Below are 24587 nucleotides of genomic sequence, written 5' to 3' on the forward strand. Positions count from 1 at the left end.
CGGGATGGGCCGGCCCAACGGAAACCAATGAGAAGAGGGATGTGAAATGGCCCTGGGTCTTATCAGTTCCTCGAGTTCATGGCTGCCCTGAGCAGGTAAGAGGAGGCACGTATTTACATGTGTGGGAATCTCGGAAGGGGAATGATGGGAAAAGCGGGAAAAGTCCATACCCACCCAACGATCCGTTTTTCAGTCCCAAAAGTACATTCAATCAAGTCAGAGGCGAGGGCCATGACCCAGAGCGATGCTTAAGGCGCTAGATTTCTGGAAAATGTTTGGCTGCCGGACTAAAAAAAAAAAAAAAAAAAAACTTAAATATGAACGAAAAACAATTCCCATGCAACAATAGTAATGCCGTGAGGTTTCGCTCACAGAGTCTGTTGTAATACTGTGAGACTTCATCGTGTCTGATCCTGCAGCCCCATGTGCCTCCAGAATGAAGTGCCTCAAGAATTTGGACCTGGTGAGTGGAGCCTATTTTGGGCTCAAGGCTCCGCCCTCGAGTCTGCTGGTTCGGCCCCAGCAGCCGGCGGCGATGCTCATGCTCCTCTGGGCACGTTCTGCCCGCTCGCGGTCGCATTCTGATTGGCTCTGTGCACGTTCGGGACGTCCTATCTGCACGGGCGGCGTGGAGGACGTGGGTTGCGAGGAAATGGTGCGCAACAGGTGATTGCGCTTCCGCAGGAAATCCCCACTGCCGCCAAGCCCGAAACTGCCTTTCCGCAAGACCATGCGAGTGCTGCCAGTCTTGGCTGGTCTCGATCTCTGATTGTATTCTAGCTGGGACAGGTGAGACGCGTAGCCATCGGCGATGAACTGTGGAGAGAGAGCGACAGGTCAGTGAGAGTAAAGCATTTTCGCATTTAGCTCCCAAACTCTGGAATAGCCTTTCTGAAGGCGTTCGGGGTTCAGAAACACTCTCTCTGTTTAAATCTATATTAAAGACACATCTCTTTAGCCAAGCATTCACATAATGCATCTCATAACCTTGTACTTCAGCTATATTTGATCAAATGCACATTATCATTATTTTGCTTGGATTGAACACATCATTTTTGCTTCTCTGTTTCTGCCACGGGATTTGTATCCCGAGGTAACTAGAAATTACACAAGCTTCAGCCTGGATCCAGCCCCTACGAAGATCTGAGATGAATGAACACCTGAGAAGAGATGATGCAAACCCCTCAGAGGACCTGAGATGATGCCAACCCTGAACCAACATACAAAACTACCAAATTTTGCTATAAGTTTGAATGCAACCTATAATCGTTGCTGTTAATAGCGGTCACCATCTGTTCGATTACGTCATTAACTAACTGCATGATCACTATACATTTCTGCCATATGGACATTACCTCGACATAGTCACCACCGATAAGCTACTACTAAATATAATGTAGAAACTTTAATTTTTTTTAATTGAAAAGCACTATACAAATAAACTTGAATTTAATTGAACTGAGAGTGCATAAAAACTTAAAGTAGAGAGGAAAAACTGTGCATAAAGATACCTGACACTGGTGCTGCATTTTCTTTGTTGGTCTCCCTACGATGTAGATCTGTGCTGGCGGCAGACCCAGTGACGTGTACACAGATATGTCCTTAGTGGAGCCATAAGCAGCAAAGATCTTCATATGTGCCTACAAAACAGCAGGATGATTTTTAAACATGATTAAACAGTTTAAATATAAGCAAAGACTGACACATTATATGTCTAAGATCCGTTTAAACACCCTCCCTGTCCTTTTATGCTCTTGTTTTGATCATTCCAGTTGGCATACTCTCTGTACTACATACTAGGGCTGGGCAATATGGCCAAAAATTTTAATCACAATATTTTTTTCCACAAAATTCTATATTTATAGCAATAATTATTTCAAACCATTAATAAGGAAGGAAATGCATTTTACATTGCTCAATGAAATCTCCATAGGGCCCCATTAAACCCACACCAAGTTTTATTTTTTCCCAAATTCTGATTTCCATTTTTCTCCAAAATTCTGTTTTATGATTTAATATAAATTTATTATCAAAATTTTTAATTTTAATCTTTAAAAATTTAATCAAAATGAAAATATAAGAATTTATTTTTGTAATAATTTACAAAAACACTGCTTTTTTTTTTTTCAAATAATGTGCTGCACAACAGAACTTTTATACTGTATAAATTAAAAATTAAACTTTCTTGGTTGCATGAAATAATAATAATAATAATAATTCACTGCAATATTTTAATTAATTGTATTATAAATAATTATTCATTGTATTTTTTTTGTTAGTTTTATCCATATACAAGTATACTATGACATATTTATACAGTCTATACAAATTTATATAGTTTACATTATTACTTTGAGAAGTGCTTTTTACTATACAATAATGATATACTTCTATCATCCTTTCTTCACAGTAAATAAAACTTTTATTTTAGCGGTTTGTCGAGAAGACTGAGTTTCAGTGTCTGGTGGTAGTTTTATCAAATGCTCATGTCTTTATATATTGAGACTCAGATGCTGAAAACAGCACGAGCGTCAGGCATGCTTCAGTATGTGTAGTAGACGAAACTGCGCCGCTCATTCACAGAGACACGCAGACTTTTTAGTAACACAGCTGATCGAAAATTACTCAAACGTGTATTATCAATAATCGTGACTTTATTTATCCATTTCAATAAATACTTATATTGATTTAAGGTCAATGCATTCCAAATGATAGTAATTTATTACCCATATCCCCATGCAGAAGAGTAGGAGTTTGTGTATATTCTCACCTCTGTGATGAGAGACTTGAGGAAGTTGGCTTTGTGTCGGAGGGGGTCATGTACGAGCCCGTCACAGAAGGACACGATCCCGTGAGGGAAGTTGTGCTGTGAAAGCCAGGCCACCACACGCTGCTTCTGCATGTCTGGACGTCCCGTCACGTACACTATCAGGTACCCCAGATCCTGCCAGTGCCTAAACCAGGACCAACCACCGTCAGGAACAGCAAACATTACAAATGACTGGCCTGGGAGCATTATTAACCCTCTAAAGCCTGACATGTGAAATTATAGTCAGAAAAAAATGGAAGTTTATTGAACCTTTATTGGCTCATGTAGTGTGATATAGTGACAATATGGAGCTCGTATTGTGGAGGAGGAAAAACACCTACATTTTGTTCAGTGGCTCAAACCGAGCAAAAATATGCAATTTGGAGCAGATGCTGATATTTATGTCTTATAAGATGAAATTCTGATAGCTTGTAGTATAAATCAGTGAGATCTTTAAAACAGAATAACACGCTACTTACACAAAACGCATATAAATATCAGTTGTCACTCCATATCTCCAATAATATGACTTGGTAAAATGAGATTTAAATGCTTAGTTTTAAGATCAAAGCTTTGTTTCAACACATAATGCCATGCAATACAATGATGATTGAGAGATGAACAAATAAATGTTACTCAAAAGCCTGATGATCATATTTGAGTGACATCTGATGATTAAACTCACATTTTAGCTTGATTTGTGCAACAACAAAAAAAAAAGATGCATGGATATAAATTGCTAAATTGCTTCAGTCCAGTAAGTGTTCATCTTGAAGTTATTCTTACGTTCACTATGAAAATCATTAAAGATTTAGATTTATACTAAAAGACCTATTACTTGCTAAAAAAGTATGAACTATCAAACTATCAACAGCTATCAAGATAATTGCCCTTATTTTATTACATTAAAATATTGCCAAACAGTAAAAGTGTATATAATAAAAATAACAATTTTGTAATCTTCTAAACGTATTTAAATAACTAAAGATGTATAAAAATATTTTTTAAATGATTTTAATAAAAGCAAGAAAAAAACATTAGAAATTATACTGTATTTGCCTAATTTCAACAAAAGGAATGGCTTTTCTAGGATAATTGCCCTTATTTTATTATATTAAAATGTTACCAAAAACAGTCAAGTTTAATATAATAAAGGTATCGATTTTAGAATAACCTTTTAAATGTATTTAAATAGCTCAGAAAAAAAATTATAATAATAAATAATGAAATATTACTAACTAGCAATATAAAAGTTCTTGTTTACTTGATAAAAATCAAGCTTTCACAGCAAAAAGACACATGAACCACAACCAGATGTTTTTACAGTCATGCTAAAAGCCTTGCTAAAGGGTCTAAACTATCAATCAGACGACAGAAGGCATAAGATTGTGCAGTTTTTTCAGTAAAGTTTCGACCATATCGATCATTTAGAGAAACTTGCAGATCAAATATGGTGCATTAGGCTTTATAGAGTTTATAAATTCGTAAAGAAAAGCCCTCACCTGACCACATCAACCGCTCCTGCTCGCACTTTAGGGTCGCTGCCCATGATGGACACGCTGGCGGCAAACGAGCCGTCGATGCTGAACACGACAAACTCAGTGCCGCGCGGCAGCACCGTCAGGTAACTGTCAGCAGATGTGTGGTCTCCCCTTCAGACACAGACAATATCATTCAACTGATGAAAATACAAGCTTTTCTGTGAAGGATAAATGTAGATTTATGTACCTGACCACCATTTTGACCGGATACACGCCGATGCTCAGTCGCCTGTTCTCGGGAATGGTGTAGAAAACCCGGCCGCTGCTATTGGTCAGTTCTGTGCTGAAATACACCCACTCACCAGACGGAGGCTGGGTCATGATGTGGATGTCCACCTAGAAAACGGCACAAAAATTTGATGAAATGAATTAGCAGTGAAACCAAACAAGATGTCAATGGAAAATAATACTAGACTTTTACGGTCTTTTACATCAAATATTCCCTCCTGGTGGAATGACCTGCCCAACTCAATCCGAGCAGCTGAGTCCTTAGCCATTTTCAAGAATCGGCTAAAACACATCTCTTCCATCTTTATTTTACCCGCTAACTCTAGCACTCTCTATTCTAATTCTATTCTTTAAAAAAGAATAGAACTTGCACTCTATTCATTTAGTAACGGCTTTTCTTTAAAAAAAAAACTAGCTTCTCTATTCTTTTTGTATTCTATATATTTGTTTTCTTTTGATTTATTATACAATTAACAAAAAGCAAAAAATGCCTCTAACACTAGCTTGCTCTATTCCGGGGTGCTCACACTTTTTTTGTGTGGGGGATCTACTTTTCAAATGAGAAACTCACCGAGAGCTACCAAGTGGAAAATACATAAATAAAATACGCGCAAAATAAATATATAAAAAGCTTGTTGGGATGTATCTTTATATTGCATTAATTTAATTTTAAAATAAAAAATAATAATGTTAATTTCTTAGTAGGCCTACCCGTCGTAGCCTTTAGTGTTATTTCTTTTCAATTCCATGTAATTATTTTTAAACAAAACAAATTCAAGACAGATTGAAACATACAGTTTTTTTGTCACTGCAGACATTCTATACAACTTAAAAGTATGTAAATCTCAATTATACAATAATTTTAACAAATAAGCACAAGTCAACCTGCCATACCGAACAAGAGCACAGGGAGACGCCAAAGGACTGCATATAAACTACTATGGATCCATTCAGGATCACTAAACACACCAAAAAATACTAATGAAAAATAAAAACATTCTGAATGTGTGGAACCTCAGCGATCAAAAGGTGGCTCGACGTCATCAGTGAATAGTTCTGTTAGAAAACATTCTGTTTTTGGAGTGTCTGATGCCCATATGTAGGCTACATAAACACCACTGATACTCACAAACTTCTCCAAAACGAGCATCCATTATAATAAAACACTCGCTATATACAACTACGTGAATATACTGAACTGTGTTCAAGCAGAAATGTTATAGTGATCAGTGCACTACTAGCGCACAAACACGGTTCAGTTGCTTTGACACAATCTGTATTGTTAAATGCGCTATATAAATAAAGGTGACTTGGCTTGACGGTTCGTTTGTGCATCAATGTTCGACTCCTGTATCTGTCACTAATCGTCTTTACCTTGATTACAGTCATCATCCATCAAAACTTTACTAACGTGACCCTGGCTTGATTAATCCAGCCGGGAGCTGTAGTTTGCGTATCATATGCTCATACAGGAGTAGCTTAGGCTGTTTCACACAGCGCGATGAGAAACAGCTAGAGCTGCTCTGAAACACAGAATATCACAGAATACGTAGAGAAGTGGTGCTGTTATTTATTTATATATATATATTTTTAAATGATTTAACATATTAATCATAAAATAGCCTAAGTGAATTTATTACAGGGCTGGGCGATATAGCTAAAAAATGTATCAACGATATAATGTTTCATATCGTTCTGTATCGATAATTATTGACATTTTTTATAACCTTTTTTAAAACAAAGCACAATAGAAAAACATGTTTAAATGTAACCACTGTGTTTTTAATTTACCCAATTTATTGAGATAAACAATTTTGTTTTAACAGGCAAACACAATATAAAATGTAAACAAATATCTTCTTTCTTATGTGTTATATGCAGATTAAATAAGTCTTATGGAAACTTTTGGCTTGTCTCCCGAAGCCACAGGAGGGCGCAATGAGCAAAACTATGCAGCGTATTAAATTGTCAATGCAATGAAATAACTGTCCATAGCATAACGTCTAAATGAACATATATAAATCAAATATAATTTCGTAAATTGCATAAACAATTATGAACAAAAGAGCATGACGTCGAGCCGAATCGCCGATCACACAGATTGCATTTGAAAACATAAGAGACGCAGTGAAAAGGAATAAACCTCCACAAATTTGCGACGTGTTTTCTAAACGTTTAAACTGTTTAAACTTTGCATGGCTTTCTGTACATTTCTTGTGTGAGACGCGAGTGCAGCAGTCTTATTTGTCTAAAAAATGCGCTGAATATGCGTTCTGTGTGAATGGCTTGGTTTCGGTTTTAACCTAATCAAGATCTTCTCCGCATTGAGCTTCTATATTACTCTAATATTTTGAATGAATAACTCCGCAGCGGCGCGTCTCGTGGGCTAGATTAACAAAACATTAAAATGCAACAACGTCACTTACATCATCATCACCGCATCTCGCGCGCCACTGATGACGCTCCCTGACGCACTCCTAACATTCGACTGTACCATTTTTGCATTCAAATGTAGTTTTTTTATTTTAAATTAGATTAATATAAATTTTTTTATTCACAATCTCCTCATCACAGGCTGGTACAACACTCATGTTCGTGTTTGTGTGTGCTGTCTGCGTCACTCATAGCACGTGCCTATATCGTGCGCTATATCGAACATTTTTTCTATCGTTATCGATGAAGGAGTATCGTCGATAAATATCGATACCGTTTTATCGCCCAGGCCTAATTTATTATATTTTGGCTGTAAGTTATCTCACACCCCCCGGTTGAGAAAGTATAGGCTATTTAAATGATGTGCGATCAACCAGCATTGCCTTTGCGATCGACTGGTAGATCACGATCGTCCTATTGGGCACCCCTGCTCTATTCTATCCGTTTTCTTTTTACTTATTATATAATTTTTAAAAAACAACCTTGCTACGTGTATTGCGTTAGGCTAATTGAGACTTGTCATAGCACTCGCGACGTATCATTGTTCTTTTGTTGATTTTGATTGCTTTCATTATCCTCATCTGTAAGTCGCTTTGGACAAAAGCGTCTGCTAAATGACTAAATGTAAATGTAGACTTTTAAATTTTTTCTGAAGAACGTGAGTGAAGTTAAGGTGGTCTTAGTCATTTTTCACTGGGATCTACACGAACTGAAGTTCACAGGTCACTAACCTTCTCTCCTGTCAGTGTGACCATGTCCAGCGGCCCGTACATGAAGCGACCTGTGACCACCTGATTGCCGTCCTCCGTAAACACAGCATCGTTCACACGGTGGTTTGCCGTAACGTTCTTCAACACAAACACATCTTTACATTCCCTTAATGGATTTAACATTAATTTGGGATTTCTGAGATGTTGAGGTGCCCATCTCACCCTGATCTTCACGTGGGTCCTCTTCCTTATCCACTTCTCCCGCGGTTTGGACGGAGTGAATTCTGACACCTCCTTCCCATCGAGTTCCAAAATACTGGAGTTCTCATGCCTCATTACCTGAAAGCCGGAAAAATAAATAAAATTACATTTGCCCAATTTCATTAGGAATTGTGTTTATAGGATGATTGTTTTAATGGTAAATAAAATGCTACTTTATGCAATAAAAACTATTTATGCACTAAGAATTAACAAGTAACGCCCCCAATCTGTACGTTCCCCAATTGAGTTATTTTCCTTCCTAGATGAAGTATCACTAAAACACAATCTTTTTGTAATTAATTTTATTTTTTTGTAATTAGATTTTTAATATTGTTTGGCAAGCCCTTATTTTACTACATAAAATGTTAGCAAAAAAACGGTAAAGTTGAGTATAATAACAATAATTATATAACAGACTTTTAAACATTAAAATAACTACAAGATATCTACAAATAAAAAAATGCAATTATTATCAAATAAATAAAAACTTTCATGATTATGAAAATGTTTTTTATTTTATTTTTTAATTTTATTCGAACATTTAAATAAATAAAATAAAAATAAAAACATTATAAAAAATAACACTAATACAATTACATAAAACAAAAATAATGAATAAAAAATATTTTAATAAAAGCCATGAAAAACATTATCGATTATATTATATATGTCCAATTTAATTAAAAAGAATTGCTATTCTAAGATAATTGCACTTATTTTATTATTTTAAAATGTTGCCAAAAACAGGAAAGTTTCATTTAATAAAGATAAGACAATTTTATTATGGTCTTTTAAATATATTTAAATAACTAAATAAAAATGTATAAAAATACAATAAAATAATAAATAAAAAAACTTAAATTAAATATATTTTAATAAAATCCAGAAAAAAATAATTATATTATATTTGCCTAAATTTCATTACAATCAACTATGGACAATTATCCTAGAAGAGCTGCTCTTTTTTTTATGCAGTACTACATGCTGTACCTGCATGGCGAATGTTTCCAGATGCAAATAACTCCTAACGATTCTTTAAGCAGAGTTAATATTTTATAATCTTAAATCATATGGTAATCTTCACCTGTCGGAGCAGGAAAGACACAGCGTCCGTTGATTCCCAGTAGGAGGCGTGAAACAGGTGAGGTAGAGCCACGGTGGGGAACGCAGTCAAAGCATCAGGACAATACAGAGCGAAATCAATGCGCTTCGTGCCCCACCAGCGAGCAGCGACTGCAGGAGAGATGACACGGGACGTTCAGTCATGCCTGTCCAAACCATTACCACTACAACAGCAGCTTCAAATACCATTACAGATTTCGGTTTCATCTGTACATAATTCATGAACGTTTCAGCCGCTGGTTCTAGGACAGGACGAGGACATGTGATGCAGGATTGCTTCAGGGGCTCAAAAGGAATTAAAGAAATGGAAAGTTGTTGTTTTGTAATGTGCACTGGGCCGTGCGAGGCTGTAGTGCACATCTCTTGTCTGCTTCCTCCCATGACCCATTGCAAAGACACTCAAGAACACAACCCTGTTTTTGGTTTGTAATTCTTTCAATTTGGGTTGAATGTTCCTGAATGGCCTCTAGTTCTCTACAACTAGGATTGGGAATCAAAAACAGTTCTTTTTTAAAACTGGTTCTATTTTGACTGGGAAGACTGGGGGTTGTGAAAAAATACAATCAACAGACAATGTATCCTTGTATTGCGTCGTCCTCACTGGTTGCACGCAACAACAAACCTACAGTGTGAACCGTGTAGTCCGATTCACAAACAACTCTTATGAAGTGGTTTTAAATAAAGTGGTTATGAAGTGATTTTTAATAAATCAGTTTTAAAAAGGCTCCCTTATCTCCAAGTGTTGTCAAAAACAAATTCTTGAAATATATGTAATTTAAAAAATAGGTAAGAATAATAATACAAATTTTGCAATAAAAACCATTTTTGCACTACAGCAAAATTAACAATTCATGTCCCTGATCTATATGCAAATTTGATCGTTATTTGCATAATAATATGCATATAACATTTTTGTAATTCATTTTTTAAACTAATAATAAAAGATAATAATAATAATTTGTTTAGACTAACTTTAAATAAATAATAATAAAACATTTTATACATTACTAAGAAATAAACAATTCATGTCCCTATTCTATATGCTAAATTTGATAATTATTTGCTGAATATACACAAATAATATCTTTTTAATTCTTTTTTAATTAATTAATTAATTAATAATAATGATATTTCATTTATAATAATTTGGTTAAACTAATTTTAAATAAATAATTAAATTTATTACTAAATTAACAATTCATGTCCTTGATCTGTATGCAAAATTCATAATTAGTAATCTATTAATTAATATTCACCTAAATAATATAATATTAAATTATATTATATTATTTGGGTGAATATTAAATTATTTGCATAATAATATGAATTGTGATGTTATTTAAAATATATTTTTTAAATGTATTATTATTTCTTTAAAATTATTATTAATGTGTTAAAAATTGTTTAAAAAAAACTTTTTTAATTATTACATTCAAATATGTTATCAATAACAGTACATTTTAATGTAATAAAGATAACCATTTTGTAATAATCTTTAAACATTTTAAATTTAAGATAAAAATCCATTTTAATTAAAAAATAAGTAATTTTTCGTAAAAATTATTTTAACAAAATTATGTGGAATCAGAATCACTAAACTCCTAGTGATTCCCATCCTTATGTATAAGCGACCGCTAACAGAAGACATACACGCCATGAGCATGATGCACAGCCAGATAACGGGAGCAAGACAAGTCAACATCCTTCAAAGCATCTTCAGAGGGTTTTCATCATTCGGAGCAAACCCAGAGCGGCTTAGGGCTCAGGAGATGAAGAACCAGAGCACCAAAAGCTTTAAGGCTTTAAAAGGAAGGGGGCATGAATTCGAAAAACAAGGGCATCAGCGCTGGGGAGGTCAGCAAGAAAACAGGCTGAAGATTTGGAGGGCTAAAACAGGAAGTAGGAGGGATTGCAGGGAATGCAGTAATGGTAGAAACTAACGCAGGCAAACAGGAGAGCGGGTGCATCTGGAGGGTCCAGGAGACCCTCCGACCGGATGTCTACCCACACTCCAAGTACCTTGCTCGATGTCCAGCGGGACACATGGAGATGGCGGGTCTGAGGCGAGCGAGGGTGAGGGCTCAAAGCCTAGAGAGACGCTCTGCTCTGAATCATCCAAACAGCTGGAATCCTGCCTTTCTACCTGCTGCTTATTTTGCGCTTTGCTGGATTTGGGGGAGGGGCTTCGGGAGCCGCTTTTATTATAGGGAAGGGCCAATTGGGACAAAAGACTGAGCTTTTTGGAGAGACTAAGTTGGCATGCTTGCGCTACTAGAGAAAAAAACATCAAAACAACAGCAGTCAAAAGATGAACATGACATGTGTGATAGTTTCTAGCAATATCTGCAGCATTAAAAAAACTGTTTTTGCTGTTTAATATTTCTGTGGAAACCGTGATGCATTACCGTAAAAAAAAAAAAAAAAAAAAAAAACTTTTATTTAGCAAAGACTCATTAAACTGATCAAATGAGACAAAGACTTTTATGATGTTTCCAAAGATTTCTACTCCAAATAAATGCTGTTCTTGAACTTTAAAAAATCCAGAAAAAAATGTTTAATGGTTTCTACAAAAAGTATTATGCAGCAAAACACTGATAATAACACAGTAATATTTTTTAATTAAAGAAAAATACATTTCAAACAAAAAAAATGGAATAAAAACAATTTCATAATCTATATATAATCATAATCTACTATATACTGTATATACTGTACTAATTTTAAATATACTGTAAAATCTATTTATGCACTACTGCAAATTAACAAAATTAAAATTCATGTTCAATGGCTGCTGAAAATTCATCTTTGCCATCTTTGCACAGGAATAAATGACACATTAAAATATATTAAAATAGAAAACAGTTACTTTTAACACTACACAGTAATAATATTTTAATAATTTTTAACAGTTTTTACTGTATTTTTGATCAAATAAATGTTATTAAAGAAATTAAAGATCCCAAACTTTTAAACCATAGTGAGCATATTAATCTATTAATTTATTCCATATTTAATGGAAATGGAAAAAAAAAGTGTTTTGTGGTAAAAACACCAATTACTCAATTACTCTACTGCTGCAATATAATATAGTTGATATGTAGATTATTGTATTCTGCTAACTGACTGTGTGTGTGTGTGTGTGTGTGTGTGTGTGTGTTAACTTACTGTTGGCGATGTTGGAGGCGGTGTAACTGTCCACTAACCCAGACACCTGGCTGGCGATGCTGGTCTCGCTGGCCCTGCGCGCCCCGCGGAAGGCTGGAACAGATACCGGAGACGAAGGATTGGAGTGATCCGCAAACATGACACTGTGAGACTGCATCGCATCCGCTGTGAGGACCAAAACCAGCAATTACTCACACAGACTGGGATCTGACAGGGAAATTAGGGCCCAGAAATCTGACAATTCAGTACGGACTAAATCTCCATTCCAAAATCTAGTGAGCTGCCTATCTAGACAGCAGTCTATCTAATAGGCATTACAGGTGCGCTCACAGGGCAGCAGAGATCTAACTAGATTTTGGAACGGAGCTAAAATTATGCATCATTATTCATTTGTAAAAGGACCATTTGATTCAAAATGATGAAAGGAAGTGAAAAGAAGATGCAAACACAAAACCAAAGAGAGATAAAAGTAGTAAATATTGCCCCTGAGCCCATTCTGACTAATTCTGAGGGAATTTAAGAGAGCATTTACAGCTGATTTTATTAGAAGGCCTCATGGGGCATTATTTACCAAATACACATGCAACCCATCATCAGAATCAGGATTTGTCATTAGTCAAGATGCTTGAACTTAGATTTGTCTTATTATTCTTGTTGTATTGTTATTTTAAAGGTGAAGTGTGTCATTTAAAAAAATAAATAAAATGCTGGTTTCCAAACAGGTTTCCTAAACATTGCCCATAGGTTGGACTGTTCTATTTTTCACCAAATTCAAAAGAAAGAAATATTTAGAAATTTAAGGACCATTATTTTCATAAAATTAAGCACATTTCCAAAAGCATTCCCCATAATAAATTAAAGGGGTCATATGATGCGATTTCAAGTTTTCCTTTCTCTTTGGAGTGTTACAAGCTCTTGGTGCATAAAGAAGATCTGTAAAGTTGCAAACACTAAAGTCTCAAATCCAAAGAGATATTCTTTATAAAAGTTAAGAGTCAACCACGCCCTCCTAAAATGGCTCGTTCTAACACACCCCCACATATCTACGTCACTATGTGGAAATAATAGCATAATGCCGCCCAAATGTGCACGCAAAGAAAGAAGGCGTGGTTTCAGGAACAGCAGTCGTGTTGATGCAGCCATGTCAGGGAGACGCTGTGTGTTTCAGTGCGAAAGCAAAAGCACTTTATTTGGCCTTCCGGGAGTATACGCAATTAGGAATCATTGGTTAAGATTTATTTACAACAGAACAGCACAACCCAGATGTTCGAATTTGTGCAATGCATTTTATGGACGACAGTTTTTTGAACCTAGAAGAGTACAAGGCTGGCTGTGCACAAAGGCTTTTTAAAAAAAAAAAAAAGGGGTAAATTCCGACTTTGCTATGACAATCTGGCGCTTCTGAATCAGCGACTGTAAGTATGTTTTGTTATTAGTTTAAGTATTTGCTATTGACTGTTTAAATGCGGGGTTTTGCGCAGCTCAGAGTAACGCATCGTGTGTGTGTGTGTGTGTGTGTGTGTGTGTGTGAGGGGAACAGGGTCACATCACGGGAGAGTGAACTGTCTGTCAGAAATCATAGCACGTCAGCCTTAACAGCGGCTTGTGTACTGCATCATAACTGCGTTTGTCACGCGACTCTGTCGCCCTTTTGGGCTTGAACTGATGGTAAAACTAACAACATTATTAACTGTCTTGATATTTACTTTGAAAGATGAAGCTCGCGATTATGGTAAGGGGCGTTACATTTCCGACGCGTGCTTGTGGTGTTCGGCCAATCACAATGCACTGGGTCAGCTGGCCAATCAGAGCAGACTGCGCTTGTGAAAGGAGGGGGCTTTGTTGAAAATGAAGCGTTTGAGAGAGGCGGGGCATAGAGGACCTACAATAATGTACAGTATTTGAAAAATAATGTGTTTTTTGAACATTAAAGCATGTCAACATATTCTGTTACACCAAATAATGATCTTTAAAATAGCATCATATGACCCCTTTAATATAAATAGTAGGGGTGTGAGAAAAAATCGATCCAACGATCCAACGAATGACAATTTCAGAATCGATTCTGAGCTTAGTTTTTAACCAGATGCGCAATGACGCGGAGTTTGCTTTAGAAACACCCGTATTCTGCTTGCTTCCAATTCCTCACACACATACACCACTCAAACCTTCCGTAAAATAATCTTTCATAAAGTTTGGAAAGGTTGAAGCGAATTACAAGGACATTTGCGGGCTTCATTGCACCGGATGCACTTTGTTTGATGTTACACTTGAAGTGTGCGGTATTGCCCGTCGGTGTTTTCCTTACAAATGCTCTACGAAGTCATCATTTATGTGGTTTGGAATGCAGTGGACTTATATATTTAAAATATGAACTTCACTAACAGAAGGCTGCTTTTCGATTTCAAATGCTGACGCGCGCTTTGTTTGTGAAGACTGCTCGCGCATGAGGCTGTGCATGACTACGTGTAAGTGGTTTAATACACTTGCGTCTCAAAATGGTTTTATGACGCAAAATTAATGTAAACACAGCCAGTTATGTCTTAAGGGATTAAACGGACAGGACAAACCACATTACTTCTTGTATTTCAAAAGAGATCCGTGCGTGAATGCAGCTTAATAGATCTCCTGCTGTCTATGATGTCATAGTAAAAAACAACAGTAAAGATGAAGAAAAATTACTCACAGTTCTTGAATGGAAAATGTTCAGATAATCATAAATACTGAAAGCACTCTGTTTGTTGTTTCTATGCTCCTCTTTTATTATTTGCTACTTGCTTGTATGTTTTGAAGTTATATTAGTTTAAAATTCTTAACATACAACTGTTTTAATAATTTTTTTCAATTTGTAATTATTTTAAAAAGTACTTAATTACTTATGTAAGGATATGTAAATGTAAGGATTTTAAGATTCTCAAGTGGGTAAACTAATTAATTAATAAGGGGGAAAAGAAGTAGATCAAGAATCGTTCTGAAATCGGATCGTGACTCCCAGAATTGGAATCTGAGTTAACTAAAGATTCCCACCCCTAATAAATATAACATATTATGAAATAATATATACTAAAATAATTAATGAATGACATAAATTAACTTATATAAAATAATTACATTCTACTAGAATTTATATTCTATTAATTCTAATAATTAAAAATTTTAATTAAGCGTACTTCTTTCCAATTCACATTGCTCAAAAGTAAACCGTAAGCAAATAAATAAAATAAATTCATTAATTAAATATTTACCAAATGAATGATTGAAAAAGCATTATATATTTTCATAAATAATATAAAAATAAATAGAATATTAATTAAAATAATTGATTATATAAATCTTATAATTAAAATATAATATACTGTAAATAAAATACATAAATTGTAATTACTGTATTAATGTATGTAATTCATTTGACATATTTCTTTCCATTTCACATTACTCAAAAGTAAACAGTAAGTAAATAAATAACTATTCATTAAGTAAATATTTAAAGGGGAGGTTGACTGTTTTTTTTCTAGGCTTGATTGTGTTTATGGGGTGCAGTCTAACATGTTAAAAGTTCCCCTATTATGCCATTTTTAAGGTTGCTAATATTGTCTCCTAAAACAGGTTTACATGCATGCAAGGTCAAAAAACACGTTAGTTTTCTCAAAAAATAGATTAATTTTACCTAATTTCTAAATGATTCGTAAACGACTTGTGTGAAGCAGTTCAAAGAATCAGTCTCTCTAAACCCCTCCTTTCCGTGAGCCCTCACTGCTGTGATTGGTCAGATGGCGCAGTCCTTTGTGATTGGTCCAGAGCTGTAGAGAGATTGGCTCTGGATTGGTCTACTGCGTACATCGCGTGTCGGAAACGAAACGCCCATTGCCATAACGGAATGACAGCCCTGGAGACTTGTCAATACATAGAAAAGATGGTATCGATTGTACCTTACCAATTCGAGCCGGAGTCTGATGATGAAACGGTTGAACTGGCTGATCGACAAGAGACTGATTCGCAAGCACGACTGGAGTGTCGTAAGTATCAAGTGTTAACAAGTTTATGGTAATTATAAGATGTGATAAAACAAATTTACTCTCACAGTGTAGGGTACAGCGTCTTCTTGACATGATGTTAACCATACGGAAATTTGGCAACGTAGAACGTGGGCAGACATTATGCAAATGTCTTACTTCGTGACGTAGAGCCGTAACAGAATAAGATTCGAATTCCTGACGAATTTAGGCGATTGCGTGCAGACTTTTTTGATAGACAATAACTTTATTTATCATGCACATGTTAGCATATGTCGGCTTCACAACTTTGCAGATAGTTTATGTTCACATACAGCTACATGACACACTGCATTGAAAGGTAATATTCGAAAAGGCATAATAGGGGCACTTTAATACTTCGTTAAATACAATTTTTTTTAAAATTCACAATTTACGCGCTGATCATTTCCAGCTTTTATGAAGCCCCTCCCTCAGAAATACGCGATGGGCTCTGATTGGTTAGCTAATCCAGTGTGTTGTGATTTGCTAAAACACCTCTAGTGCGCGTCTAAACATCCCGCCCCTCACCTCAGCGGCATGTGCTCCGGTTGTATTGTAAACAACGGCGTCATCTATATTGCTTTTCAGTTTGAGCCCGATTGAGAACCAGAGGATATTAGAGAAGAGGATCGCACAGAACCTGTGCAAGCACAGCTCTCAGTGGTATGTTTTTTGTATGTTGTTGTCTCATACTTTTAGATGTGCAGTTATTTGTAAATGCTACTGCTTCTGTTAGCTTTTAATATACGGTTTTATCCTGATTAAAGCTTTAATACAGTACGGCAACCGCATGTCCATGTTTAACGCTTCTCATAGCTATGTGAAAATAAGTGTATAAATGGAACAGGTCATTGTTTGAGCTGAGCTGAATGAGAGAGAGAAAGAGAGAGAGAGAGATGCAGAGCAGCGCGACACGAGGAACAGTATTAAGAACTGCTGCTTTAGAACATTAATTTTGAAACATGTCAATCCATTAGAATCGTTAGAAGACACAATCGCGATTCATATTTGAATAGATTTTTATGTGCACCCCTAGTTTCCTTCCTCTTCTCTAAAGCAGCGCAGCATGGCTTCGCCCCCTTTGTTGCATGTTCCCAGGGGCGGGGTTTGTGATGCCACAAACCCGGCAAGTAACTCGTTGTAGTCCCTACAAGCTGTTTTTGTAGGCATTAAACTGACAGAATTTTAAAAGACGATATCTCCGTTTGCATTGAACTTTCAGCGCCGCAACTTTGCATATATTGTTTATGCTCAAACAGCAACATTACACACTAACTAACATTAAAAAAAGTGAAATCGCAGTCAACCACCCCTTTAACGAATGCTATTATACATATATATTTATATATATAAACACACACACACACACACACAGTATATATATATAACTCTAACTCTGTTTGTTTGGTTTTTTTTACAATTTTTGTATAATTTTAAAAAATCATGTTTTTCATTATGTTATGTTTATATTGCGATTTATTGTGTTAGTTAGCTGTATTTTTGTTTTGTTATTTTTTTAACCTAATCCAAAAAAAAACTACATTAGGATTGAGATTAATTGGAATGCACAATGAAAAAACATGATTTTTGAAAATAGTTAAAAACTGAGTTCTGTTTTTGAAAATGAACTCTTCATATATATATATATATATATATATATATATATATATATTCATAAATTCATGACATATTTGTTAAACACATTCAATATAAAAATAAATATATATATATATATATATTTTTAAATATATATATACACAAGTTAAAAAAAAAGAAGAAGAAAAAAAAAAAGTAAAACATCCTGATGCATTACAGTACTAAGTATTGGGGCAAATATATTATGATCTTTCTTTTGATTTTTTTGGTGAAATGTAACGCTCTTTGCAAGGCAACCCATGAATAGCTTATAAATGTGTCCACTAAAATCAACTGAAGTTTTTTTTAATACTAAAAAAGTACACGCATTGACCACACTTCACCTCTAAATTCAATACCATCAGTTCCACATTGCAGCAACCAGTGAAAGGAAGTCAGTCAAAACTCAAAACGACAAGCCCAAATCAGAGAATCAATGTCAGAGCAGACGCACAAACACAGCTAATTTGAAATGAGGGCACACGCCACACAGGGTGACACACATAACAGGGGTGATTACGCTAAAGGGATGCAAGAAACCAGGAATGGCTACACACACTCGGCGGGGGCCGGCATGGCTTGCCAGTTGAGCACAGGGACGGGAATGGAAGTCTCGCTGATGCCATCCTGACAGCGCTGGGCAGCACAGCTCACACTCTCCAACAGGAGGTGAGGGTTACTCTGGATGGTTTCCACTGCCACATGTCAAACCCAGCGGCATGAGGGACGTGGAGACATGAGAGCGACGGGAAGGGGAGAGAGACAAAGAAACAGAAAATAAAGACAAATAACAGACAGAAATGACACGAACAGAGACACGAGAACAGCAGTCATGACTCAAACTCACAGCAGAACTGCAGTGATGGACGATGCTCTTTTACAAAGTGCTGCTTTAAACCATTAAAATAATAATGAAATACAGGTGATCACACATTGGCCCTGTTTACACTGGAATTAACAACCGTTTTGGGTGGTACAACGACAAATTCAAGTGCAAACGAGGTCCAAAATGCTCTGTGATCCGTCAGAAATGCATGTGACCGAATTGCATTTGTAGTGTAAATGCTACTGTAATTTGTCCAAATGCATCCTGGACAAAAGGCTGGCTACTCACCTGTCAACCATCCATTGCACTAAAACAAATATGTAAACTAGACATTTATGTGCAGCTTTCTGGGCTTTTTTTTGGGTATATTTTGCATTTTTAATCACATGTAGTGAGACATTACATAGCGAATGATGTTTGCAGCAGGGATATTTTAGAAAACATACTAAAACTAAAAACATTAACATTTTTGTTACTTGAAATGAAAATTAAAAAACATTCACTGAAATAAAATAATTTTATTTCAGCTAGTTGCCAAGGAAACATGTCTTACTGTCATTTAGTTTACCTTGATGCACTAAAACTAAAAACAAACAAACAAAAAAGACTACATACACATATTAAAAATAAATAAATACAAAAACACAACAAACTATAAAAATATTAACAATATTTTTTAATTATATTAAAATTATTAAAAAAAAAAAAATCTATACAAATATTAATTTCAGCTACTTACCTAGGCAACATTTCTTATTGTCATTTAGTTTACCTTGATGTACTAGATAAAAACTATATAGACATTTAAAAAATAACAAATAAATATTATACAAAAAAAGCTAAAACATAAAACTTTAACTACAATTAAGAGAAAAAAATTATAAAAATATGAATAAAAATTACAAATATTAACAAACCTATAATCGTATCTCGACAGTAAAACAATCATAAAGTCAGGGACTGTCTACCCAAAATCCAATCACGAGTGGTCAGAGGAGACGCATTTGAGATGCATGTTAATACCAAGTGAAAACTAATGCTCTGTCTCGCCTGACCACTGGTGATCAGATCACTCCAGACAGGTATTAGTAGCAGGTGTAATCCGGGTCATAGCAGGTGTTGACTGAGAAATCTCTCCACTCTTACCCAGCAGCGCTGACTGGCCATCACCCAGCGGGAAGCGCTGGTATCGCGGCACACTAAATGGTGGCATCAGGTGGAAGCGCTTCTCCAGCAGGGGCTCCAGACGTGAGGCGGAGGGATCCGCCGGGTGGAACAGGTTGTAAACCTGCTGGCATGCCGGACGAAGATGAGCCACTGTAGGACGGAAGAATGAAAGAAAAGAAAACATTAATAAATGTATACCAGAATTTTAGATCAATTTAACATATATAAAAACACATATTTTACTCAGCTGGTTTGTTATAGCTCACTTATACACTACAGTTCAAAAGTTTAGGGTTGGTAAGATTTTTTTATATTTTGAAAGAATTCTCTTCTGCTCTCTAAGACTGTATTCATTTGATGAGAAATACAGCAAAAACAGTAATATTGTGAAGTATTATTACTTTCAATATTCAATATATTCAAATATTTGAATATATTGTAAAATGTCATTTATTCCTGTGATGCAAAGTAACATATATAAAAACACATATTTTACTCAGCTGGTTTGTTATAGCTCACTTATACACTACAGTTCAAAAGTTTAGGGTTGGTAAGATTTTTTTATATTTTGAAAGAAGTCTCTTCTGCTCTCTAAGACTGTATTTATTTGATGAGAAATACAGCAAAAACAGTAATATTGTGAAGTATTATTACTTTCAATATTCAATATATTCAAATATTTGAATATATTGTAAAATGTCATTTATTCCTGTGATCAAAGCTGAATTTTCAGCATCATTTCTCCTGTCTTCAGTGTCACATGATCCTTCAGAAATCATTCTAATATGCTGATCTCCTGCTCAAGAAACACTTTTTATTATTATTCATTAATGTTGAAAACAGTTGTGCTGGGTAATATTTTTGTGGAATCTGATAAATGTACTTTTTCAGGAATCCCTGAGAAATAGAAAGCTCAAAAGAACAGCATTTATTCGAAATAAAAATATTTTACAACATCGTCTTTCCTGTCAATTTTGTTCATTTTAATGCATCCTTGCTGAATAAATGTATTAATTTCTTTTAAAAAATGACTGGCCCAAAAATTCTGAACAGCAATGTATTTTAATTTTTTTCCCCCCATCATAAACTAGCTAAAAAAAAAAAAATGTTGCCTTTGGTTATGCCAATATTTCATTCGACACATTGATCCTTGTGTTTGTTTTGTCTGACGAGCTCTATATAACAGATGTTGGATTGGGAAACTCCCGTCAGCACACTGTTCACGTTCTGGCCCTCTAAAACAATCACTCATAATCTGCCAGCAACTGATTTAAATTGCTTATAGGATTAATATGTTTGAAGCCTTTAAAAGATTAGAAAGACTGGACTTCAGAACAAAAACAGCATGAACAATAGAGATTACTCCGTCCCAGTAATCCATCAGAGGAAGTCACACTTTAAATGACCCAATTGGCACAGGATTTCATTCTCTTTCATCCACTAGAATCTATAATAAGAGTATTCAAGGTTAACACACCGTCCAAAGAAGGGACGACGGTTTTCCTCAGAGCGAGGACCAGGCCGAGCGGAGAGCCGAAGAGGAAGAAGTCAGACACTTCGAAGTCGAACTTTCCCAGAGCGCCTCCTCCCTCCAGCATGGTACTGCTGCTGGACCGGCGCGAACCCGGATCATTCCTCAAAACGCTGGAGTGCAGACTACATACACACAGTTTACAGAAATATTTATATAACTGCATCATTTACATTATTACAAACACTGATATGGACATGTCAAGAAATGTATAATATAAAAATATAAAAGTTATGAAATTATGAATTAATAATCTGTCAAATTAATTTAGTATAATTTCTTAAACTATTCTATCGCAGAGTTCGCACTTTTTGTGCACAAACAAAATGATTATGACTACAGGAGAAGTACTTTGCTCCTTAGATCATTTTGATTCCGATCTATTTGCTAAAGAATCATTTCGATTTTGAACCACTGTAATTCATTTCAAACATCTGACTGAAAAGAATGATTTAAAAAGTTTTACAATCTCAATAAATATTCATTTTTAGAATAAACTATTGCAGAGTTTTGTGCAAAATAAAAGTCCACCTAACATTACTGGAGAAGGATTTTTGTCCTCAAAGAATTTTGAATCCAATTAATTTGCTAAAGAATAATTTTGATAATGAATCATTTGGCCTGATCCTCGCAATCACTTGACTGATTCAGTTAAAAGAATGGAAAAAAAAAAGATTTAAAAGGTTTTACTCTACACAAGATGAAAATCTAGTCAATAAAGTACTATATATAATATAATGCATAATATAATATTGAAATATTTTCATTATTTACTACATATTTGCCCATGAATTTGCACCAGTTAAGATTTTTCATCTATTTTTTCAGGACTGGAAAGGAATTAAATAAATATTAATTTTTGCAGGTTTTCCATGACCATGAGAAACCTTTTGTAAAATATTTGTAATATTTTAAAGCATCTTGTATTTTTGAAATCTGCAACTTATCACTTGAATTAGAAAAATAATCCCTGATATTATCTGCTTCACCAACATGCTAAAGAAATGCTAATATTGGCCAATTCCAATACAGTCATGAGAATATTGTGTACCTAATTATGACAAATAAAAGAGACACATTCACTTAAATGATAAACAGCTTGGCTGAAGAATGTAATCGGGCCAGTGGCTCACCTGGTCAGGAAGGCCTGGTGCTGTTTGATGGTGTCGAGCTCGTAGGTGGAGGAGTCGCTGCGTTTGCGGGGCATCTGTTTTTTGGGGTCGTCCGGACCGCTGGAACGAGGAATGTCTATATTACTGCGGCTGAGGTGCCGACTGCCCTCCAGAGTCAAACCCGAGCCCGAGCAGTGAGAGCTGTTTATAATGATCCCTGGTGACAGCAGGTCATTGTCCTGCAGAGGAAGTGAAGCCGTGATTAATATTACAGGGGTCATGTGATGGAAAACAGCATTTTTCTCGCTCTTCTGAAATAAAAGACTTTGATGTATTACTGCTATTGACACACTTACAAATACAAAAGGATGCAATTTGTCTTATCTGTTATATTGTGATTGATTACGGGTAATCAATCACTGTCTGGATGTGCGTGTGTGTGTTCACCTGCACACTGACAATGCTGCCGCGGCGGCTGCTGTTTTGACTCTCTGACACAGTGACGTTGCTGCTGCAGAGAGCATCAAATCCCAGAATGCCTCCCACACAGTCACCAATCAGACACACCTGCACAGAGACACGCATTACATCACACACAGAGAGTCAAACTTCCATGATGTGACGTGTAATGTCACTGTTGCTAGCACAGTTTAACAAGCAGCTAACATGTTTCAAGCATGATTTAACACATTGCTAGTATGGTTTTAACATGTTGCTAGCATAATTTAACAACTTGCTTACATGTTTCTATTGAATTAGCACATTGCTAACATGTTTTACTATGTCACTGGCATAATTTAACACCTTGTTAACCTGTTTCTAGCATGTATTAGCACATTGCTAGCTAGTTTCAACATGCAGCTAACATGTTTCAGGCATGTTTTAACATGTTGCTAGCAAGATTTAACAACTTGATTACGTTTCTGCTGAATTAGCACATTGCTAGTTGTTGATAATGTTGCTAGCATGATTTAACACACTGTTAGCATGATTTACACTGTTAGCATGATTTAACACACCGTTAGCATGATTTAACACACCGTTAGCATGATTTAACACACTGTTAGATGATTTATCATGTTGTTAGCATGATTTAACATTGCTAACATGGTTTAACACATTGCTAACATGTCATTACATGCTGCTAGCATTATTTAACACATTGCTTGCAAGTTTTAACATGTTAACATGATTGAGCACATTGCTAACATTTTAACATATTGTTAGCATTTTTTAGCACACTGCTAAAATGTTATAGCATGCTACTAACACGATTTAACATATGGCTTGCTTGTTTTAACCTTTTAACATATTGTTAGCATGATTAAACAACTTGCTTACATGTTTCTATTAAATTAGCACATTACTAACGTTTTTAACATGTTAATAAGTTTTAACATGTTTGCTAACAATTTAACATGCTAGCATGTTTCTAGCATAATTTATAACATTGCTTACGTTTTAGCATTTTGTTAGCACGATTTAGCATGTTGCTAGCATTTTTAAAACATTAGTAGCTAGCATGTCCAGCTAGTTGCTAGTCTAGATTTGAATGTTTGACAGTTTGCATTTGAACAATCTTGGCGCATTTGAACATTCCGTCAATGAAAGTCTAAAGGCCCGTTCACACCAAGGACGATAACGATAAAGATACAGTTCTAAAAATCGTTCTCAATATTAAAGTATAGCAGAGTCCACACCACAGCTATAACGATAAAGGCACAGAGAAACGATATCATTGGAATCACTTTCAGAACGATTTTTTTCCAGCTGATGAACGATACAAACATTGACACCCAATCAGAATCCATCCTGCTGTAACGAGCTCGAGAATTTAAAGCGGCAGACGCGCGTGTGCTTAGAATAAACAGACGATATCGTCCGCTGGTGTGGATGCTAATATCTTTATAGTTATCTATATAGTTATCGTTCTTGGTGTGAACGGGGCTTAATATATTTTTTTGTTTTTATCGTGTGGTTTAGTTAAATAAAAACTATAATAGCACCTTAATG

At 35.4% G+C, this 24587-nt stretch overlaps 1 protein-coding gene across 9 annotated transcripts in view; it reads right to left on the minus strand.

Annotated features, from left to right (window-relative positions):
• Positions 1-214: 214 nt before the first annotated feature.
• LOC107554528 (membrane-associated phosphatidylinositol transfer protein 2-like) overlaps positions 215-24587 on the minus strand; it is an 87179-nt gene continuing 62806 nt past the window's right edge. For 4 of the 9 annotated variants that reach the window (XM_016237056.1, XM_016237051.1, XM_016237053.1 and 1 more), the window contains 15 exons: positions 23022-23141; positions 22596-22813; positions 21409-21587; positions 19911-20081; positions 18496-18633; positions 12270-12434; positions 11124-11375; positions 9067-9215; positions 7944-8060; positions 7743-7859; positions 4538-4686; positions 4312-4461; positions 2771-2954; positions 1512-1640; positions 215-816 (listed from right to left, as the gene is read on the minus strand). In XM_016237056.1, the coding sequence (XP_016092542.1) occupies positions 475-816; positions 1512-1640; positions 2771-2954; positions 4312-4461; positions 4538-4686; positions 7743-7859; positions 7944-8060; positions 9067-9215; positions 11124-11375; positions 12270-12434; positions 18496-18633; positions 19911-20081; positions 21409-21587; positions 22596-22813; positions 23022-23141 (2580 nt within the window). In that variant the 3' untranslated portion in view covers positions 215-474. The remainder of the gene's footprint in view (positions 817-1511; positions 1641-2770; positions 2955-4311; positions 4462-4537; positions 4687-7742; positions 7860-7943; positions 8061-9066; positions 9216-11123; positions 11376-12269; positions 12435-18495; positions 18634-19910; positions 20082-21408; positions 21588-22595; positions 22814-23021; positions 23142-24587) is intronic. The other 5 variants (XM_016237055.1, XM_016237054.1, XM_016237057.1 and 2 more) reach the window with 5 other exon arrangements.

This window comes from Sinocyclocheilus grahami, unplaced genomic scaffold, assembly GCF_001515645.1.
Source record: "Sinocyclocheilus grahami isolate Dianchi unplaced genomic scaffold, SAMN03320097.WGS_v1.1 scaffold505.1, whole genome shotgun sequence".
In the NCBI taxonomy this organism is placed as follows: Eukaryota; Metazoa; Chordata; class Actinopteri; order Cypriniformes; family Cyprinidae; genus Sinocyclocheilus; species Sinocyclocheilus grahami.